This window comes from Echiichthys vipera (genome assembly GCF_963691815.1).
Source record: "Echiichthys vipera genome assembly, chromosome: 15".
NCBI lineage: Eukaryota > Metazoa > Chordata > Actinopteri > Perciformes > Trachinidae > Echiichthys > Echiichthys vipera.
In genome coordinates this window covers 12,034,842-12,055,895 of record NC_139840.1, presented here as the reverse complement: position 1 = coordinate 12,055,895, position 21,054 = coordinate 12,034,842, and the positions used below count along the sequence as shown (strand labels likewise).

Sequence of the window (21,054 nt, the reverse complement as noted above, 5' to 3'; positions counted from 1 at the left end):
TGATGCATGAACGTTCCGCCTACAAACACTGAGGATACATGCTGATGTCAGAGGCGTTTAATTGATTGTGAAATAATGGGACCAAGAGTATTTCAAATTTCAGTCAATTTTATGTTGTCTTTTTGCAACGCACACATTCAAAACAAAACACGCATACACAAAATACATGTTGTTTATTAAGGCTAAAATGTTTTATGTAAAAAAAAATGTTTTAACGGAAATCCAGCTGTGAGTCCCTAAAAAACAGTGTTTATAGTGTGTTTACCAAATAAGAATTCCTGCCAAACAACATGGCAACAGAGTCTGTATTGGAGTGAAGCCTGTACAGGCTGGCACTGCACACCAAACTGGATACCACATTTAGTCCTAGCTGGAAAGGGGACAGTTTAATTACATGGTTGTGCACTTGACTGACTGCCTTGTGGAGTTGATAATGAACACGTCACATCTACCAGGAATCCAGCTGGTGAATTAACCACCTTATTAGTTTTAGCATTGGCTTGGATACACTATATCCTGCCTGCTGGTAAATGATCACAGTGGAACAGTGTCGCCACAGCTCCACAGAGAAGTATTACAGAGCCATGGGGGAGTTACTGTCAGTCAGTGTAAACTACGGAGCACTGCATGCACTACTACTGCAGTTCAAAGTAAACAACATGGAAATAAAAGGGTTGCTCCAAGATTGCACCTGCTACCACTTCCAAACTGATTGACCGGTCTTTTTAATTATAGTACGAACACTACTTCTAAGATATTCAGGTCAGAATTAGTAATAAATACATAATTAGTTTAGATCCATAACTCCAACCCCATAACTGTGGTTTATATGAGTAATTGGACATGTGCATAAAAAAAAACATATTAAAGTGTCATATTTATTACATTTCTTATTGGTATTCATGATGAATCCTAATTCTAACTACATTTAAATCTTTGGTTATTAATATTTACATATTGTGAGAGCCGATGCATTCTAATTAGTCAAACTGAAGCTAGAACTATTTATTTGATTAAATAAACTGTTGGAAAAGTAAATATTCATTATTCCAATTACAATGTGATGTAACTGGAAAAACATGAAGAAGACTCATGATTATCTAAAATCAACTTGCAGTTACAACAAAACAAAAACCTATTGTTTTCATTCAACATTAAAATCTGTTATATCTCTTGGTGGAATGATTTAAAATTCGTGCCGTAAAATATTCCTCTCAGCGGGACACTGCAGCCAGTTTGAGAACATTTCTCTTTTTCATCATCTACCTCCTCTTTCTGAAAATAGGGTTCTCTGTATCTTTCGTAACTAGATTTCACACTTCACACTTCATACTTCACACCATTACATCAGGGTGAGCTACAATATATTGCCTCGGGATTGAACTACATGGCACTGACACATGGACCCCTGGTGAATGATTTTAACTTGTGGTTTTTGTGTGTTTTTAATGACCCGTCTGCATTGCACTCTTACTGTTTCAGGGGTAATTATATAACGGCCAGGCTGTAAAAAACACAGTGCCACAAAGGCTACAGCTGCACTGAAGGTCATCTGATGGGTCTGAGTAACAATTGGCATTGTATGACGATTGGAGCCTTTCCAGGGTACATACCAGCAAGATTAACAGATTCCAAACTCTGAAATAGCAAATTGGACAGGTCTTGGATGTTTTGAGAGCCTGACCGTATGTGGTTAGTCATGTCATGAATTGTTGCTGCGGCCTGTCGTTGGCAATCACCTGTTGGGATCTGAAGGGGGTGGTGTCGTTGAGTTATGTTGGGCTGGATCCGTTTATAATGGGCTGACATACACAGTTTCCGTCTGTGTCTATATGTAGGTTAGCTCCAGCCAGACACTGACCACTTCAGTCATGTGTTGTTTGAAAATAATGAGGAACAAACTGCACCAACGACTTATTATTTCTCCAGCACGCACCAATCTGGTGATTATTTTATGCTCCGATGTCCCATCTCTTCCACGGCAGACCAGGCCACAGTGAGAGAGGCAGCTGGATTATTTTTCTGTGTTTGAACATCTTAATTGTATTTAAAGTATCTTAGATTATAGTGTCTCCTCACGCATCAATGAACAATGTCAACCTGCAACATATCAAAAAGTCTGTCTGCAACGAATCCATGCACAATTCTGCTGCTGACAGGGCTGATGTGAGAATCCATTAAAGTCCATATTTTCTCTCACATCATCGCCAAGAATTTTAATATAATCCTCAAGTTAGTTCATAAAGATTTGTGTTTGATTGATGTGGATGTTTTAATCATGAATGGCAAATGGACAATCATCACCACAGTAAAGTTACTCTATTCAGGCTCCCACGATACTGTTGGTTTTTCCCAACCTGTCCTAACAAAGCAAAGGCGAAGTCACTGCTCTTTCAAATTCATGTTGACTTAAAAGTATTTGTTTTTCATAATGAACAGGAATGTTTAAATTAATTTATTTCCTGTGAAAAAGGTTGCTTTTAAGGTTTAAATGCAAATGGACAGGCGTAAGAGGAATGTAATGTATGTGGTTCAGCATTTCAAACTCAACAAATGATGATGAAGGTCATGCTTTGAATGCACTTCCTGACAATTTGCCATGACTTGCCACCATTGATTTGACTGGTTACCATTTTTGTCATGAGATTGGATGGGAGCCCATTGACATACAAGCCCAGAGCAGCTGTAGAGTAACATCTTTGGAGAGCAAAGACAAAGGGGTGCTTTATTGTATTGGTTTGTCTGTATTCTCTTGTTGAGTTGTGAGTTTTGTGTCTTTAATGTTCACATTGTTGAGTTTGTTTTGCGCTGTCTTTTGTGCATTTGTTGTTGAGTTTTAAATATTTTAAAGATCCTTCTAGGGACATGCATTGCAAATTAGCTTAGGGTTTAATGCTGTGGTGTGCGGCATCGGTTTATGCTACTGTACATACTTGCCCTTAAACAAATAAACATTAAAACAAATGTAATGAAGTTTGTGCATACATGATTCATCTGTAGAGGGGCAACAATAATTTACCGAAGAAAACCTTAGAAAATGCATTTGTGTAAAATAAACAAAAACAAGAACAAGAATGAATTTTTATCACCGTTAATCATCCTTGTTAATAGACTGTTCAAATACACTGCTCAGCTGGATCAAGCCTTTGATGTCGCAGGAGACATTTAGCTCTTTCTTTTTAGCTTTCACGCTCATTTATTTATGGATATGTCATATTTCATTCTCCACATCCATGCAATTCACAACAGAATAGATTGCAACAGTCATACACACACACACACACAAACACACACACACACACACACACACACACACACACACACACACACACACACACACACACACACACACACACACACACACACACACACACACACACACACACACACACACACACACACACACACACACACACACACACAAATCAAAACATCCTTTTTAGTCCATACTGTACATAACCCACCCACCCCTCAAATAGAAACCAATACTGAAAAACTGTGTGCCTTTTCCTACAGTAAACAATATTTATTTTAATGACTGAATCTAACTTACCTAATCAGCCCTCATAATAATGGTTATTATTTATAACTTGCTACCTTACCTGCTTTGATGAAATTTAAAAGAGTTGTCCAACTGCTTCCAAATAAATAAGACAGTCTTTAAGATCAAAGCACAATATCCCTGATGGTACATTGATTAAGTGACATTTTGCAATGCATTGTATGTGCATTATAAAGTTGTATCGTTACATTTTATTGTTACACCCCTATTGGCATTAACATACTAGGACTTTCTTTGATTGACAACACAAAAATACACACCAAAAACAAGGAAAACAACTAAACTGAAAGAAACTTGTAGACATACTTTTAAAAGAAATTAGTGTCGGTGCAAACTCAGTTTCATACTTTATATGCATAAAAGAGAAATCTGTCTCTGGAGGCATGTCAGGCTTTTATAGTGTGCCTATAGACCAGTAGGTGGATACGTAGGTTTAATGCGTTGTAACAAATGTCATTGGAAAGAAAAGGTTATTTCAAAGGCTTTTTAAATGAACATTTTAAATATTTATTTCATAGCGGCACTTAGTGTCATTCTAGATTACTTTCTTGACCTCTATGTTGTTGACACATCTTTAAGAGAGGCTCGTTCACTTACAATTACGCTCCAAAGTCCGAGATGAAACAGGAACAGTGTTCTGTGAATCCTATTTGGATTGGCAGATTTGAGTTTAATACTCTGCAAATCCCTCTGCTCAGACCAGACAAATGGTCATCATAAACGTGCTGGCACAGCATGTGCACAGAGAATGCTGTGGTGTCATTGGTTGTAATTTTCAATAATAATCAAGGATAATTGCTACAGTTCCCACTTCCAATCAGAGGGCATTTTTTTCTTCTTTTGTCCAGTAATCATTGTCTTCATCCCCTCCTCACTAATAATCACCACACTTCACTGAACACAGTCAACAGTTCAAGATATGGGAGGTCACACAAAGGTCTCACTCATGTGGAAAGAGCCTGATTAACAGAAGGTCTCAGTCGTGGATAGTTTTCCATCAACCAGATCCTACTGATGTACTGCCACAACAACACCCTTTGTCTTAAATAGAAGCACAAAGACATATCCTTTTATAGTCCTCCCCCTATTATTGGCAGTGTGGTTGGGCATTGTAGGGGGGAGGAGGACATGACACCTGTGAATAAAGGGACGTAACCTCTTATGGACCACCTCACACCACAGTGTGCCGGACCACTGTGCTGCGTCTGTCCTCCACTTGTTCTCCCGAGAGCTTCTCGCAATGGCCCCAAAGAAGAAGGAAGAGCCGAAACCTGCAGCAGCACCCCCCAAACCCCCAGAGCCAGAGCGCCCTAAGACTCCGGAATTTGACCCTGCAACTGTAACGGTAAACACAAAAGAAAAACAGCAATATTAAGCAATGTAGAGAAACTGTAAATCTGTTTTAGGTAGAATCTCTGAAATATATATATATATATATATATATATATATATATATATGTATGTATATATATATATAATTATCATAGTAGCATTCATTTTACTATAAGGATATTGGTAATAAGGAGATTTATAGAAAATAGTCACTGGTCAAGCTGGTGTTTAAAGAGCATCAGAGACCCCATGTGCCCTAAACTTGGCAGTGCAAGCAAAACAGTACTGTACAGAAATGTGAATGGGCTATGGTTATGCTTGCAATTTGTATAACAATAGTTATTTGATCTTTTTTTTAAACTTCAAACATACATAATAAATTGTGTTATACAGTTAAATAAGCTCTGAAGTACAGTATTGTTAGGTTAGGTTCAGAGGCAAGCTAGCCGATACCAGACATCATGGAAAGATATTCTGCTGACTTGGCCTTTTCTCAATGGATAAATGTTTTCCTGGTTGAGTGAGCCACCACGTTACAATGGAGCGCGGTTAAAGCCACAAAATATGATTTTCATTAGTTCTGTGAATAGCAGACCACCCGTACCATTCCTCTGAGGGCAAAGGGGCGGGAAAACTGGAAGGAAGAAAAATATAGATAATTACACCCATCACCATCTGTCTTTAAACATGCTTGGATAAGAGTTCGGATAATATTTTTACAAAGCTTAAAGCGGGGGCTGGGGATTTGTAGACATCCAGATATCAGACAGAAGCTGAGGGCACTGTCTGATGGGAGGCCAAAATCTACAGTATATATAGTCATCATTTGGGTATTCAGAACTTTGATTTATTTTTAGAATTATAATTGAGTTGTCATACAGTAGTTGGTTTAACATTTATCTCTGTCTGTTCTATTTTATTGAACAAATGTTTTGAGGTTATATTCTGATGCTAGATATTTACTTTTTTTTTTTTTTAAATGTCTTGGTCTTTAAAATCCTCTTTCGTACTGCAAAGTATTATGTGAAAATAAGCTGCCAACAGGGTGCCTGTTAAAGTTTTGAACCAACTTCATAATTCTAATGTCATAATTGTCAGGTCTTTGACTTATTGACCTTGTATATTATACATCCTGGCTGTGTTTAGAGTATCAAACATGCCTTGCAACATATCCCTTCTAAAAATAAACCCCAATGCGGCTGACTGTAGCAGACAGACTGTTAGAAGAGGGTGTCCGACCCAAGGTCACTGATGCCCTTTAATGATGTAACTCGATCTGTTGGATTTGCACAATAAAGGGAGAAGCAGTACAGAGGTCATGTTTAACGGTTTGTTTTCTGCAAATCCCACTCACTTGCCTTGTGAACAACACTAATTTCTGAATGATCAGCAGCATCATTATTATTTGCTTTGTCTCTTTTCAGCTGGAATTTACCCCAGAGCAACTTGAGGGTAAGGTTGTTGTTCCAGTCTGTGTGAGCTACCCTATTTATAGAGGGAATTAGTGGTTTGTGTGATCATGCCCACTCCATTAGTGTGTGAGCAATGTTCAGCAACAGTCGATGAGCAGTCTAGGGATAAAATGTAAAGTAAACATTTCCATCTAAGTCGATCCCTTTGAACACAGATGAAGGCACATGTTAATCAAGGTAGAGTGGAGCACCCTAGCATTCGATTCTTTTCCGGCTTCATCTCTTGCAGAGGACCCCTTTATCTGAGGGATGCTATATTGGACCTTTTCAATGATGTAAACATAATCATTCCAAAAAAGTCCTAGTTTATTTCCTGTTGAATGTATGTGAATGATATCAGCTGTCAGGAAGTTAACAAGGAACACAGCTATTGCCTATGAATGATATTTCATTGAAAAGGTCTATACTATCAGGTGTAATTACTCTAAAGGCTTTTCCTCAAAGATTCTGTTTGCACTCTTGGAAACGAAATTAACTGAACAGTAATCAGAAGGAATAACCTGTTGTTTTTTTTTGTTCAGATTTCAAAGATTCTTTCCAGCTGTTTGACAGGACGCCGAACAATGAGATGAAAATCACTTACGCTCAGTGTGGTGACCTGATTAGGGCTTTGGGCCAGAATCCTACCAACACAGAGATCATGCATGTCCTCGGAAAGCCCAAAGCTGAAGGTGGGTTGTATGCACCATCAATATGCTGAGTGTTCCCTGCTGCTCTCTGTGCATAGTTAGATTAATGTTAATACTCTGCATTGGACCTGGTTCATAGGCAGCATCTGCCAAATATAGAGAAAGGTTCAAATTAAGTTCAACATTGGTCATGACTGAAGCTTGTCCAGTTTTCCTCTTTTTGACCAAACCACTTTATTTTCCCGCAGACATGCAGACTAAGATGCTTGACTTTGACCAGTTCCTGCCCATACTCCAACACATCTGCAAGGCCAAGGACCGTGGGACATATGAGGACTTTGTGGAGGGTCTGAGGGTATTTGACAAGGAGGGGAATGGCACAGTCATGGGAGCTGAGCTCAGGCACGTTTTGGCAACGTTAGGTGAGTTGAACAGTCTTACCGCAAACGGATTTTATACAGCCATCATTATAAGGATGCATACTGAGCTGACAGTCCTCCTGGTTTCTTCCTGATGGACCACAGGTGAAAAATTGAAGGAAAACGAGGTGGAGCAGCTGATGCAAAACCAAGAGGATGCCAATGGATGCATCAATTATGAAGCTTTTGTGAAGTATATTATGGCATCTTAAAAAGATAACAAGTGCATTTCAACCTCACTGTCATTCTGGTTCCATCAATCTGCATTATGAAATAAACATGTGCGAGTAAAGAGTTTGTTTTTCCTTCACTAGGAAACAAAGATCCAGAATTCTTGACGTCCTTGTTTCTGTAAATCCCAATCTCGTATATTTCTCATTTCCATGCATCGCAAATGGATCTGTAACACATTCATCAATATGTCACCTCGTCTTTTCTAAGACAGCGTGTGTTGACACCATGAACACTATGCACCTTACCCCTGTTCATATCATGGTAAATAAATTAATCAATTTTGATGGTGTTCTCTTCTTCAAATTATTCTAAGCTGCTCTGTAACTTATTAAAGGGGTAATTGTACACTGCGGCACACTTTCTTCCAGCTCTTCAGAATAATTAGGTTTCCATCACGGACCTTTCTCTGCCATTTTCACAGCAGGCATTTTGACTTGTCATAGTAGGACAGGGGTGTCCAATCCTGCTCCTGGAGGGCACCTGAGTCTAACGATTATCAAACCTGTGACGAGCTTCAGCTGCTTGCTAACAAGCACATCATTAGAATCAGGTGTGTTAGAACAGGGAGAAACATAAAACATGCAGTCCAGCGGCCCTGAGGAGCAGGATTGGACAACCCTGCAGTAAGACAAGCACAGGTGTTACTTACAACACTAACAATGGCTTTGGTACATTCAGTTGTTCAGTGAGGGAGCCATAATGAACAACACCAATACAGCACCTGAATGGAATCAAGCCATCATTCAGATTTACACCTGTGTGTTTTCCTATGCGACATGTCAAAATGTCTTCACGAAACATTGGTGCTAAGAAAGTCATTGTACAGAAACTGAAAATTTTGCAATATTTACACTACGGGTCGAAGGTTTTAGGCTACTGAGGGGAGGTTGTGGAAAACAGTTGCATGTCACAGGTCATACACCAAGGCACGACGGAGCACAGCAACAAGACACAAGGTAGTCATACTACATTGGCAAAGTCTCTCCAAACACAGATTTTAAAGCAGACTAGACAGATGTGCTGCTCAAACTTTTTTGAGAACAAAGAGACGGGCATGGTAGAGGATCGTAGTCGCTGTGATTGGCCAAGGAAACTTAGTACAGCAGATGAAAGACACATCAAGCTTATTTCCCTTCAAAACTGGGAGATGTCTAGCAGTGCCATCAGCTCAGAACTGGCAGAAACCAGTGGGACCCAGGTACACCCATCTACTGTCCTGTTGTCAAGTGGTCTTCCTGGAAGAGTTGCAGCCAAAAACCTGGACTGATGAGTCAAATTTTGAAATATTTGGCTGTAGTAGAAGGCAGTTTTTTGCCGAAGGGCTGGAGAGCCATACAATAATGAGTGTCTGCAAGAAACAGTGACGCATGGTGGAGGTTCCGTGCAAGTTTGGAGTTGCATTTCTGCAAATGGAGTAGGATATTTGGTCAGGGTTAATGGTGTCCTGAATGCTGAGAAATACAGGCAGATACTTCTCCATCATGCAATACCATCAGGGAGGTGTATGATTGGCCCCATATGTATTCTGCAGCAGGACAACAAGTCCAAACATGCAGCCAATGTCATTAAGAACTTTCTTCAGTGTAAAGAAGAACAGAAACTCCTGGAAGTGATGGTGTGGCCCCACAGAGCCCTGATCTCAACATCATCCAGTCCAGATTACGTGAAGAGACAGAGGGATCTGAGAAATCCTACATCCACCTGCGATCTTGTTAGTTCTCCAAGATGTTTGGAACAACCTACGAGCCGAGGTTCTTCCAAAAACTGTGTGCACGTGAACCTAGAAGAATTGATGCTGTTTTTAAGGCAAAGGGTAGTCACACCAAATATAGATTTGATTCAGGTTTCTCTTCTGTTCAGTCACTGCATTGTGTTAATTGATGAAAATAAACTATTAACACTTTAATTCATTAAAGCATTCTTAGTTTACAGCATTTTTTCACGCCAGCCTAAAACTTTTGAACAGTAGTGTACTTTTCTCACAATACCTGTCCACCATTAAAAAATAGATATAAAACACGTATTGTACGTTTTAAAAAATAGAATAAAACGACATTCTATAATATACGAGTACTACTACAATACCTAGAGAAGACAGATATTTCATAATTTTGGTAAACTTTGTACCATACCATTTTCCTAAAAGAAAAACCAGAAGTGGCCTGAGATAAAAAAAAATAAAAAAAAACATAAACTCCGCAAATCCAGCCTCAGTTCAACATGAAAATCATTCATGTTTTCTGAATTTCTGTTAATTTCTGTTAATTTCTGTTAATCTGTTAATGCAATGGATGGGAAATAAAAAATATTGGTCCATCAAAAAGCACTCAGAGTTAAAGATAAACCAACAGTATATCCACGTACTATGTCCATGTACCATCTTAAGGAAATGTGAAATGGTAATTCTCCTCTTCAGCCAGCAGAGAGAGCTGTTGTTTAAATAATTTCTTCTTCATTATAATTCATTGATTTAGTGCATACTTTGGAGAAAAAAACAGCATGCCATTCATTTGCTGAATGAATGAAGAACACTGATTGCTTTTCTTCTCTACATTAACGCTTCAGTTCTTTTTCCATTGTATGAATCTCTAAAGGGCACCTGTCACAACACATACATCCTACTGGTGTCACAAAACTGAATGTCATTTAAATTCAAATTTCAGCTTGAGTCATATTGCTGATGAATCTACATCTTTCAACACGTCAAATAAACAGAACTGCCTGATGCTTCTCCCTTCAAAAATGGAAAACACACAATTCCTTTCTTCATCATCGAGTAACCCTGCTGTATTGCTCTCCTTCTGTCAAAGCCACATCTACAATTAAAGTTAAATAACACAACTGTCTCAACAAATTGAAAATGGCACCAGCTTTGAATGTTATCAGCCGATTGAATGGACATTACCAACAAATCACTACCGTAGATATGAGGCAATATGGCTCTACCCTACCACCTAGTTGGCTCGGTAGGCTGTTATATATTCAATTGGTAAGCTGGATCACTCATCCGCATCACTTAACAACCAAACCTTGGTAAGGTGACAAAGTATTAAGTGCGAAAACGGTAGGGAGTAGTATTAAAAGACCGAGACTCAAGCTATGTTCGGTTCTACAGTTTTCATATATTGTACTCGCTACCCCTTGGGTAATAGTTCAGTTCTTCCTTACACAGTTCACAGTTCCCTTTGAACTGAGTGTTTGCTCCCTACGGTTTGAAATCTGACTTAACATGGCTGAATACCCTGTGCAGACTATTTTGTGGGGAATTATTGACGGTCTGCACCGGCCATAAAAGGTGGAAGTTTGGGATGGTGGATGGGTCAAACCAACACAGGACTTTCACCCATTAAAGTGGCTTTTATGTCCTGTGAAAAAGACAAAAGTAAACAGTGGCTTTTAAAAAATGAAAGTTAACTTTCTTATGCAACAATCCTTATGTGATGTTCTTGACTTATTCCCAAGAAGAATAACAAACCGCAAGTCTTTTTGTTGCTTAAACTTAAACCAAGTTTTGTTTGAATTCATAGCAGGACTCGCAGAGTTTTAAAAAGTAACTGGTAGGGATATAAGGCCCCTTATTACTGCAATTTCCCAGCTTGGGATCAATAAAGTATTTATTTTCTATTCTATTATCTATATCTATAAGGCTGATAACCACTGATAACAGCCATTCAGTTGGGTATTAACATTAAAAAAATGGTTCATCTGATTTTGTGCTACTATACTGCTGCTTAAAGTTTTTGGTGCTCACAGTGGTTTATGTTTCATACACAATTTGCATAATAAAAAATTGTTTTCTTTGCTATAGCCTGGTAGCAGGGTTGGAGAGAGTACTAGAATATTACTCAAGTAACTATTTTTTACTCAAATACATCTTAGATTACGTCTGTAAAAATATGTTTACTTAGATAACAGTGAAAAGTAGGTCAGCTAAAATGTACCCTACTCTGAGTGAAGGTTACTGCCTTACATTTTTAAAAGGTCACACTACAAAACCTGCATGCCCTAACCAACCGTCGATTTCTACAGACATCACTCTGCAGCTTGTGCAAACAGCAAATGCATTTTAATGTGATCTTCATATTCACCTCAAGTAGCTTCAAGCACTTCTACTTCTATGGTCTGCTGACTCACACTTAGTGCATCATATAATCTTTGACAGTCAGTCCTCTTCCACCCTTTGCGTCAGGTTATATATTTATCTATTACTTGTGCACAGCCAATTTCCCGCTGGACCTCCAGTTATAGCACCGGTTAATGGTTGCCACAGTATTTCAACTCAACTGCACAGCCAAACCGGCTGTATCATAATGGAATCATTTATTTAATGTGCAATGTTGTTCTTCTTAAAGTGCACTTTGACTCCAAAAGTAAGTTCTTACAGGGGAAATGCATTATTGTATTTAATTAGACATATACTCAGCATTCATTGTGCTCTTTTTTTGCAAGAGGTTTGAAATTACAGAATATTATTCTATAATATAATTCCTCTTTCAGCTGCAGTGCCACAGAGATAAAATCAGCCCAAAAGTAGTCCATTACAATTATTAAAGGGGCTGTACTGAGCATTCAGAACATTAATATAGCAGCAAACAAATATTTTCTGTGTAAAGATATGTATGTGTAATAGCATCCTGAGCAGTGAATGAACTCTTTGAGTGTTGTAATCTGAGTTTCTGGTCTGGTATTTTCACATATTTTGTATTGCACTCTTTTAATTTATGAACTTTCAAATGAACTTTCGGTCTTTTGGACAAGCTCTACACATTAAAGAGCTTGACTTGGGGAAAAATTAATTCGCATCTTGACGGTTAAAAAAGTATTTTTTAGGTCCTGGAGCTGTGATGATGGAGGGTTACAGTAGACAGTAGAAATAAAGAGATGGTGTCTGTTCAGGTGCTGTTTGGGTGCACTTGGCCTTACAGAGCCTTACAGAACTTTCTTCAGAATCCTCCAATGGACGGCAGCAAACACCCACTTTATGTCCAGGCCCTGATTCCCATCGCAGCATGGCCTATAGTTATTTTATACATTGCATTCAGAAATGATTCAGACCCCTTCACTTTTTTCACATTTTGTCAAGTTGTCTTATGCTGAACTTGTTTGAATTCATTCCCTCATCAATTTACGGTCAATACCTCATAATGAAAAAGTGAATATATTTCTTTGCAAATGTATTAACAAGAAAAACATGATATATTACATTGACATAAGTAGTTACGCCCTTTGACACTTGAGATTTAGCTCAGGTGATGCGATTTCTCTTGTTTATCTCTGGGATATTTTGAAACTTTGATGAAGACCATCTGTGGTAAATTCAGTTTATTGGACATGATTTTGGGGAAGGCTCACACCAGTCTATATGAGGTTATATAGACATTTCAGCCATTAGGTCAAATGAGCAGAGGGAGCAAAATTCTGCTGCAATAAAGTTCCCCAAGAGGGCAGTGACCTCCATAAGTTCTAAATGGAAGAAGTTTAGAACAACCAGGGCTCTTTCTTGGACTGGCAGCCAAACTGAGCAATCGGGGGCCTTGTTAACAGTGCAGAACAAGAAACTGAACTCCATAGATACTGTGTGGCGATGAGAGAAGCCAGAAGAAGGACAAACATTGCTGCACTTCACTGTCTGGGCTTTATGGCAGGGAAGTTTTCACCTAAGGCACTCTTCTCAACTGTGAGAAATAAGATACTCTGGTTTGGCCTAAATTCTAAGCGCCATGCTGTGGGGGTGTTTTTCAGACTGAGATACTGGTCAAAGTTGAGGGAAAGCTGAATGGAGCAGAGTACTGAGATATCCTTAAAGTACCCCTCCACTCAAAATGTGTTTCTCTAAAAATGTCTGACACTGACACTGACATTTTGTCACTAGAGAGGTGTTTTTACATTCCTCTCCTGCAGGAGCAGATGTCTGAGCATTTCTCTGAGCTCTGAGACTCAAACGTTATAGGGCAAGCTTTAGTTGGAACATCACTCGTAAATAAACCAATCACTGTCTGATATGTGAAACAGCATTCGAGTCTGTCAGTCGAGAGAGAACACACTGCCATCAAATCTGTCAGCCACCGACAGTGACAAGCTAAAAAACAACAGAAACTAATAAAAGATCCTAGCTACATTTGTCATTTTGATATGCTAGTCGCAGATTTTAGTGCACAACAGACTCCTCATCTGAGTCTAGGTCTGACTCACAAACTAAAACTTAGTTGCAGATTTAAACAATTTCCCCCTGGGATTATTAAAGTATTTCGGATTCTGATTCTGAGATCGCTAATGATAGCTCCATTAGCGAACATCTCGGGCTCCGTGTCCATCCATTCACCTGTGGGGCTCCAGGAGTTGCACATGCCATACCACAAGTCGGCGATCTGCTGCTCCGCTCCCCCGCCGCCTCGTGTCTAAAGCTTGCTCAAACATATAGGCCTCTGGCTGGTTCTGTCCGATGTGTTTAGTCATCTTGATGAGTCGTTCGTGTGGCTCAGTTTAAACCTCTGGTATTTTCTTAAACCTCCTGTAGAAGCTACAAGTAGTTACTACAGATCTCAAGCTTGGTCAGGCGTAGCACGGAATGGGGAATTGGGGCTAGATTCAGTTTTTCCTTACTTTCTATGTAGAAAATCCATATTAAAGTAATTATTTATCTTATTATAGTAGGTTTTTAAATACTTTAACACATGTCTTGAGGAAGACTTTAATGAAAACCTGGTAACAAAAAAACAACAATCAGGACCTCAGACTGGGCTGAAGGTTGTCCTTCCAACAGGAAGGACACTGCACACAGACAAGACATCGCAGGAGGGGCTTAGGAACAAGTCTGAGTAGCTCAGTCAGGGCCTGTACAGGAATCCAACTGAACATATCTGGAGGGACCGGAAAATGTAATGCCTCAAGGCAAATAGCAGACTTCAACCCAAAAGCATGACACAGCTACCATAGATATAAAGTTTAGCTTCAGCAAGTTCAAAAGCAGGCAGGTGTCAAAACCAGAAGATTGGGCAAATGATTCTGATGAGTGTCAGGAAGGGGAATCCAAAGTTCAACGATGAGGCAAAAGGTCCAGACAGGTAGGTCGGGTAAAACGAGTAATCAATATGCTGGAAAGCTCACACACAAGAGAATGAGTGAAACTGAGGGGCTTCTGAGAGAATGAGATGAAGGTGAGGTGAACAAGGGGAAAGGTTACTGCGGAGAAGAAGGAAATGACACAAGAGACGCGACAGAAAATGGCTGTCCTTTGCCATTATATCTATCTATCTATATATATATATATATATATATATATAGATATATATATATAGAGAGAGAGAGGGATAGATAGATAGATAGATGGATAGATGGATAGATGGATAGGTAAAGCACCGTAGGAAATACATCTCAAAATGAATATATCCAATAAACAAGCAATATATACAATATATTGCAACCCAATATACAAGCAACACAAATTTAAATATTTCATATTACATGTTCAAAAAGGAGCAGGAAGTAGTTTGTACGTTGTACTTTGATATTAGGCTGCAAAATAACCAGAGTGAATGAGTCTGATACTTTCTCAGTGCACTTACCTAGGCCACAAACATTATACAGCTTCTCTGAAATTGACAAAAAAAAAATGGATGTTTTGAAAAATGTGAAGTCTTTAGAAACATTACCAACAGTAATGAACTTATATGTGTAATTGTTTGTTTTGTTTTCAAATGAATGCATCTTGTTATGGGAAACACCTCATCACAGCATAATAACTTAAGTATTCAGATTGTAGTGGTGGCCTCGGGATGTCATGCAAGTCATTTATTTTTAGCCGAGATAATGACTGGTGAATTGCAGTGCAGATGTGCTGCTTGCCTCCAGCGCTGGTACACAACCTCTTATCCACTGTTCGCCTTCCGTGCTGTCGTCAACCATCAAAAGCATTAATTGTCAAAACAAGACTTTATTATGCTGCATCAGAGTCTCGGCTGATTGTCTGGGGATGTATAACTCATCTTGTCCTGAGGGTTCTGTGCACAGGCAGTAGTTTCTGCTCCACTTCACTACAGCCCAGCCTGAAGTGTATAAAATTGTATCCACAGTCACATTACATAACGCAGCGGGCTCTCTCTCAGGATATAGTTCTGTAAACTATATTTACAAGACGACTAAATGCCACAGTGCCAGTGAAGCTGCAGCAGTACTCTACTGTATAATTAGAATACTTACAAGATTGAGTCATCACAAGACCACTGTATTTATTCTTAACACAGTGCTTGAAGATATAGGGATTAAAAGCAAATGAATCAACTAAACAGATCACATTAGTGCAATCTGCAGCTGAGGCAGATTGCCTAACTGAACAGACATAATGCATCATGTACTCTGTCAACATACATCACTGTTGTTTACAAGCTCCCTGGAAAATATGAGAACTTTCACATCAGAAGCCAAAGAGCCAAAAATAAGAGTATGATTTTAATTCAAATCAATATTTTGTGTGTACATGTATATATGTATATCCGTAACACAATGATACATCATTTACAGAAACATTAGCTTCATTCTCTTTTGTTTGTAAGGCAACATGGGTGGTTTAACAAAAAGTTTCCCGATAAATCAGTAAGTCAAATGTATTCATGTACAGTAATAAGATAACAAATCTGACATCACACTGCATTAAATACATTTCATCATGTACAATGAATGTTGTACAAAATAAAGTCGACACTGTTTTGGACAAGAAAATACAATATCAACAGAAATATGTAGACATTAAGAATTCTAGATGCTGGTAAATATGTTTTTTTTCTTTGGTGAGGTTTACTAAATGATTTGTTTTCTTATATCTGTATCAAAATAATAGATAATGGACTTTTTATGCTTATAAGATGAGATCATGGAAGGGTGCAAAGTGTTACAGCTGCACATGTACTGATGCTGGAAGTCGAAATTCAGGTAAATGTTACAATAAAATATTTACAACAAAATCACTTTGGATGATTATGAAGTCCAGTCGAGCAGCATATCAATAACACAAAAAGGTTGCTATAATGAAACACACATATTACAAAATACAAATATGAAATTTACATTTTACAACAAGGAGTGATGAGATATATTATGTTCGATACAACATCCTCAAACAAATTTTTCTTTTACTTTTTTAAAAACCTAGATCCAAAGAAGATCAAATTCATTTAATCCTCACAAAAGAATCCAACAACTTATAAATAAATAAATAGATAAATAAATAAATATAAACCTGAACAAAAATAAAACAAGATTATTTCTTTTTGAAAATTGTATGACATGTAATACACATATTTGATTCTTGTTGAGAGTTACATGAAAAGATCAATAGCAGTTCATAGCTTAGTCTCTATGCTAAGTTTACTGGCAGTTATAGGACTGTTATGTGAGTGGTATCAAGCTTCTGATCTAACTCTCGACAAGAAATTGAACTATGTTTATTTCTATGCCTTTAAACATTCTTAATGGTACCATTTGACTGACACAAATACTCTTCTGATGTCATGTAGTAAATGTAAGGGACACACGGAGAAGCATCGGCATTAACATTTAAGCTTGCAACATAAGTCATTCTGGGATTCCAAACTACATTTCCGCTTCCCTCTTAATCCCTCTGCAGAAAACAAAATCAATTTTTGGAGTTTGACATTTCAAACTGATGGTTGTTTCTGTTGTTATGTGCCTGAGCAGATGTACGAGTTGGCATTACAGCCAGTGTTTGGTGCTCTCTTTCGTCAAGCTTTTCTTCCCTTAAACCAGCAGCTTAGTTGTGACACTGATTACTAGAAAGCCACAAGGATTTAATAAAGCCAAATTAATTTAATCCGTTTCCACTGTGCCTACATGATAAATCCATGTATGGCACTTATTATACATATACATTACATACATGACTTAGAGTCCCACTATCACTTTCCCAACTCTTTATAATATATAATTTATAACCTTATTTTATCTTTACTCGACTGGAAAAGAGATCTAATTTGGGACTGCTCATCCATCATCCACTAGCCTCAGGGAGTTCAAACACATAACATTTTTAATTGCTCTTTACTGTTTGTTCACATCCTCCTTCTCTGAGGAAAAAAACAACAACAAAGGGAAAGTGAAAAAAAGAAGAACAGAGAGTTAAAGACTCTGGCTGCTCTGAGTACATATTATAAAGGCTTCATTATGGCTTATTTGTATTAAATTATCATCATCTCACATTGATAGAAATGGAGAGAGAAGCATTATGGTGAATACAAAGTGTTCAAATGATCTTTTCAACAGAGAGAGCGGTAGCCTCATTTAAATCTTGTGCCTTTTAAGCTGAAGAGTTTCAGATATTTAATTCAGGTGAACCCTTTTCTTCCCCGAAGCCTCTTCCCTAGCTGTCAAAAGCAGCTGTTGATGCTAAAGAGCAGTTCACTCAAAGAGCATTTCTGCATTTTGATATTTATCACATTAAATATAAATCTCGCACCTTTTTTGGGCGATTCTTCATCAATGAGTCTAATTAAGTGGCACGTATTCCTTGTCGCCCTCCCACTAAGTTAACAATGGAGCAGATGTCTACAAGTGTGCGAGCCGTTGACGTATCCTGCTGCAAATCCTGCAGGATTATCTTGCTCCACTAAAAACCATCAACAGTAAAATGACAGCGATAAGAATGCTGTAAGATCAGATGAAAAGACTTGCTGTGCTGTGACAGTTTGATAATGATGATGCCATCTTTAAGTAAGTACAAACTAAAACTCTGTACCTATACAATACGTTAAGAGACTAATCCTGTTCTGTATATAACTTCATTGTTTGAACCTGACAAAAGGATTAAGTCCTTTCCCTTCGAGGTTGTGGTGGGGATTATGTTCTGGTCACACAGCTGTGGTCTGTTTGATGCTGTGGAAGCTGATCCTGGTTGGAGATGTGGGGATGGACATGGCTCGTGCCACTCGCACTCGAAGGGCGTGGTTGTCCTGCCAGCGGTGCCACCGTTTCCTTACTGCAGAACGTACCTGAGGTGTTAAGGGATAGTTTGACATTTTGTGAATTAGTATTAGTATTTCCTAAAAGAGAAGATCAATACCACTCTTATATCCGTTTAATAAATACAAAGCTATGGCCAGGAGGCAGTTGGTTTAGCTTGGCATAAAGACTGGAAATAAGCACGCCTGGTTTTATCCAAAGGTGAAAAAACAGCCCACCAGCACCTCTAGGTCGCAACTTAATATGTTACATCTTGTTGGTTTAATCCATACAAATAGTGTTAAAACAACAAATTGTGACAGAGTTAGGTTAGCTGTTTCCCTGATTCTAGTCTTAATGCTAAGCTAAAGAAACTCCTGTCTATAGCTTTATTCTTCACAAAGTGATACTGATACCTATGTTAGTATCAAACTATTCTGTCAGTGGTGAATCCTACAGAGAATACACATGGGATGCATTATAGAAAATCCTATTAATTAATATGTACGTATGTGATTAAAATAACAATGTGTAGGTTGAAATGCTTACGTAAAGTAAATAATTTGTAAAGAAAAGTTAGGATGCATTCGCTGTAAATATTGGACGAGCCACATTGATAGAAATTAGGAGAAATGTACATTAAAAGGCCTTTTGGATCAGATTTTTGTGACACAATTCCCCATCAAAATGAAGTGCTTCTGCACCTCCAAGTTTCAGTTATTCCAGGGTTGTGAGAGGGTCCTTCATTTTTCACAATTACTGGCAAATGTGTATGTATTTCTTACAACAGCTTTATAATGACTTTCAGAGCTAGCAAGTAAAGCTGTTAATTTGGATTGGATAAAGGTGAGAGATTTTTTCAATACTAGAACGGAAAATGTTTCAACAGTTTAATGAAAGCTATCTGATCATACCCCCTGCATGAACTTAATGAAAAAATGTAACAAGGTGGGTAGTTAGAAAAAAAACAGGACTAAACTAATAAAGGACATCCATGTGGGGCTATATCATATATCAGGAAACACATTGGCAACCTAATTCAATTGGTAAATACTGAGTCTTTTGCAAAACTCTAATGACTCACCTCTCCATTTAGAAAGCAGTAGAACACTGACACAAAGAATCCCTGCAGAGTAAGACACATTACTATTAAAAGAGGTAAATGGAGCTGTGTTGTGTAATGGCATCTTAATTACATATCAGAGAATTTAAAGGATGCAGCTGTGAGAAGAAAAAGCTAAACAAATTTAGTGTTCAATTTTGGGGAGTATATTTTGTCAAGCCACATATAATTCTTGGCTGTCAAGAAGCTCTGCTTGAAATCCCCCTTTTCCACCCACTCAGTCTGAAATTTAAGCACAGAAGATAGAAAGATTTAAGGGGGGAAAATGGCCACAGAGCAGGAATCATGCTTCACATGCCCCTGTTAATCCTGTCAGCTGAGAGCACTGAACATGAGGAAGGAGGGCCACAACAGGATGCTATTTCAGATCATCTTCCCACAACAAGGCTCATGAACTAAAAAGAAGGGATACAACTCAGTAATAGAAACACTTTTAAAGAAAATCAGTATGATTCACATTGTTCACTTTGTACACAGTGTGCGTGGGATGTTGTGCATTGGCCAGTGTCCCACTGCATCATAGCCCTCACCTGAAAAGACTGTAAAAAGGAGTTGAAATAGATGAAAACGATTTGTGATATGTCGTCCTCCCCCGGATTCACAAAGAAAAGCATGTAGGTGATGCCCAGCAGAGGTAACAAGACCAGTGTTGCTTTCACTGCTTTCCTGTGAAGACGGGGATAGAAAGAAAATGATTATAATAAGAACTTGGAAAAGGCATGATTGTGCGTCAGTGGGCAGACTGGGAAATAAAAAACCCACACACTCGACCACTTTGCTTCTCAATACATCAACACATTATTAGAGATGAAGCTTTCAAGATGTGTACCGTACAGCAATCCACTTCTTATTAAGGGTTTGTAAGGGTTTGTTTTGTAATGTAACTAGAGGCTTTGTAAATGGTTTCTGAATAACTCACTAATGCGTAAGCCATCAATAAAAAAAATGTAAAAAAGCTGGGTTTAAAAACAACATTTTTATAATGATTTATTTTGGTAATAATGCATTCCTAAAGAGTTTTATAATTATCCATAAAGTATTCCGCTATAATGTTAAAGGTGCTCTATTCAAAATATAAAAAAAGGAGGGTTGGAATTGCCTCCATATGGCTCTCACCCCAATACACGAATACCATGTGTGGCCATGGCCACATGCACTACGCTAAATGGACTTTAATTAATTATATAGGGCCTTTCTAGTCTTCCGACAACTCAAGGTACTTTTATACGACTTGTGACAATTACGCATTCACACAGACATTTATACACTGATAGCAGAGGCTACCTGTCAATCAAATCAAATCTAGCCATTCAAACCATTCACACACCTATGC

The 21,054-nt window shown here is 38.3% G+C and overlaps 2 protein-coding genes across 2 annotated transcripts in view; one reads left to right on the top strand and one right to left on the bottom strand.

The window, feature by feature from the left end:
* The first annotated feature begins 4,689 nt into the window (after positions 1-4,689).
* On the top strand, positions 4,690-7,932 carry myl13 (myosin, light chain 13). The gene is made up of 5 exons (XM_083927943.1): positions 4,690-4,907; positions 6,319-6,346; positions 6,888-7,037; positions 7,244-7,417; positions 7,520-7,932. Exons 1-5 carry the CDS (start codon positions 4,803-4,805, stop codon positions 7,624-7,626), a joined length of 564 nt encoding a protein of 187 aa, XP_083784069.1. The 5' UTR covers positions 4,690-4,802; the 3' UTR covers positions 7,627-7,932.
* Positions 7,933-18,507: 10,575 nt separating this feature from the next.
* Positions 18,508-21,054, bottom strand: part of LOC310958041 (corticotropin-releasing factor receptor 2) — a gene marked incomplete at its 3' end in the record, with an annotated part of 36,766 nt that continues 34,219 nt past the window's right edge. Inside the window, exons 10-12 of the mRNA XM_083928838.1 lie at positions 20,252-20,387; positions 19,683-19,724; positions 18,508-18,648 (exon numbers count right to left, since the gene is read on the bottom strand). Of these exons, the coding sequence (XP_083784964.1) occupies positions 18,508-18,648; positions 19,683-19,724; positions 20,252-20,387 (319 nt within the window). The remainder of the gene's footprint in view (positions 18,649-19,682; positions 19,725-20,251; positions 20,388-21,054) is intronic.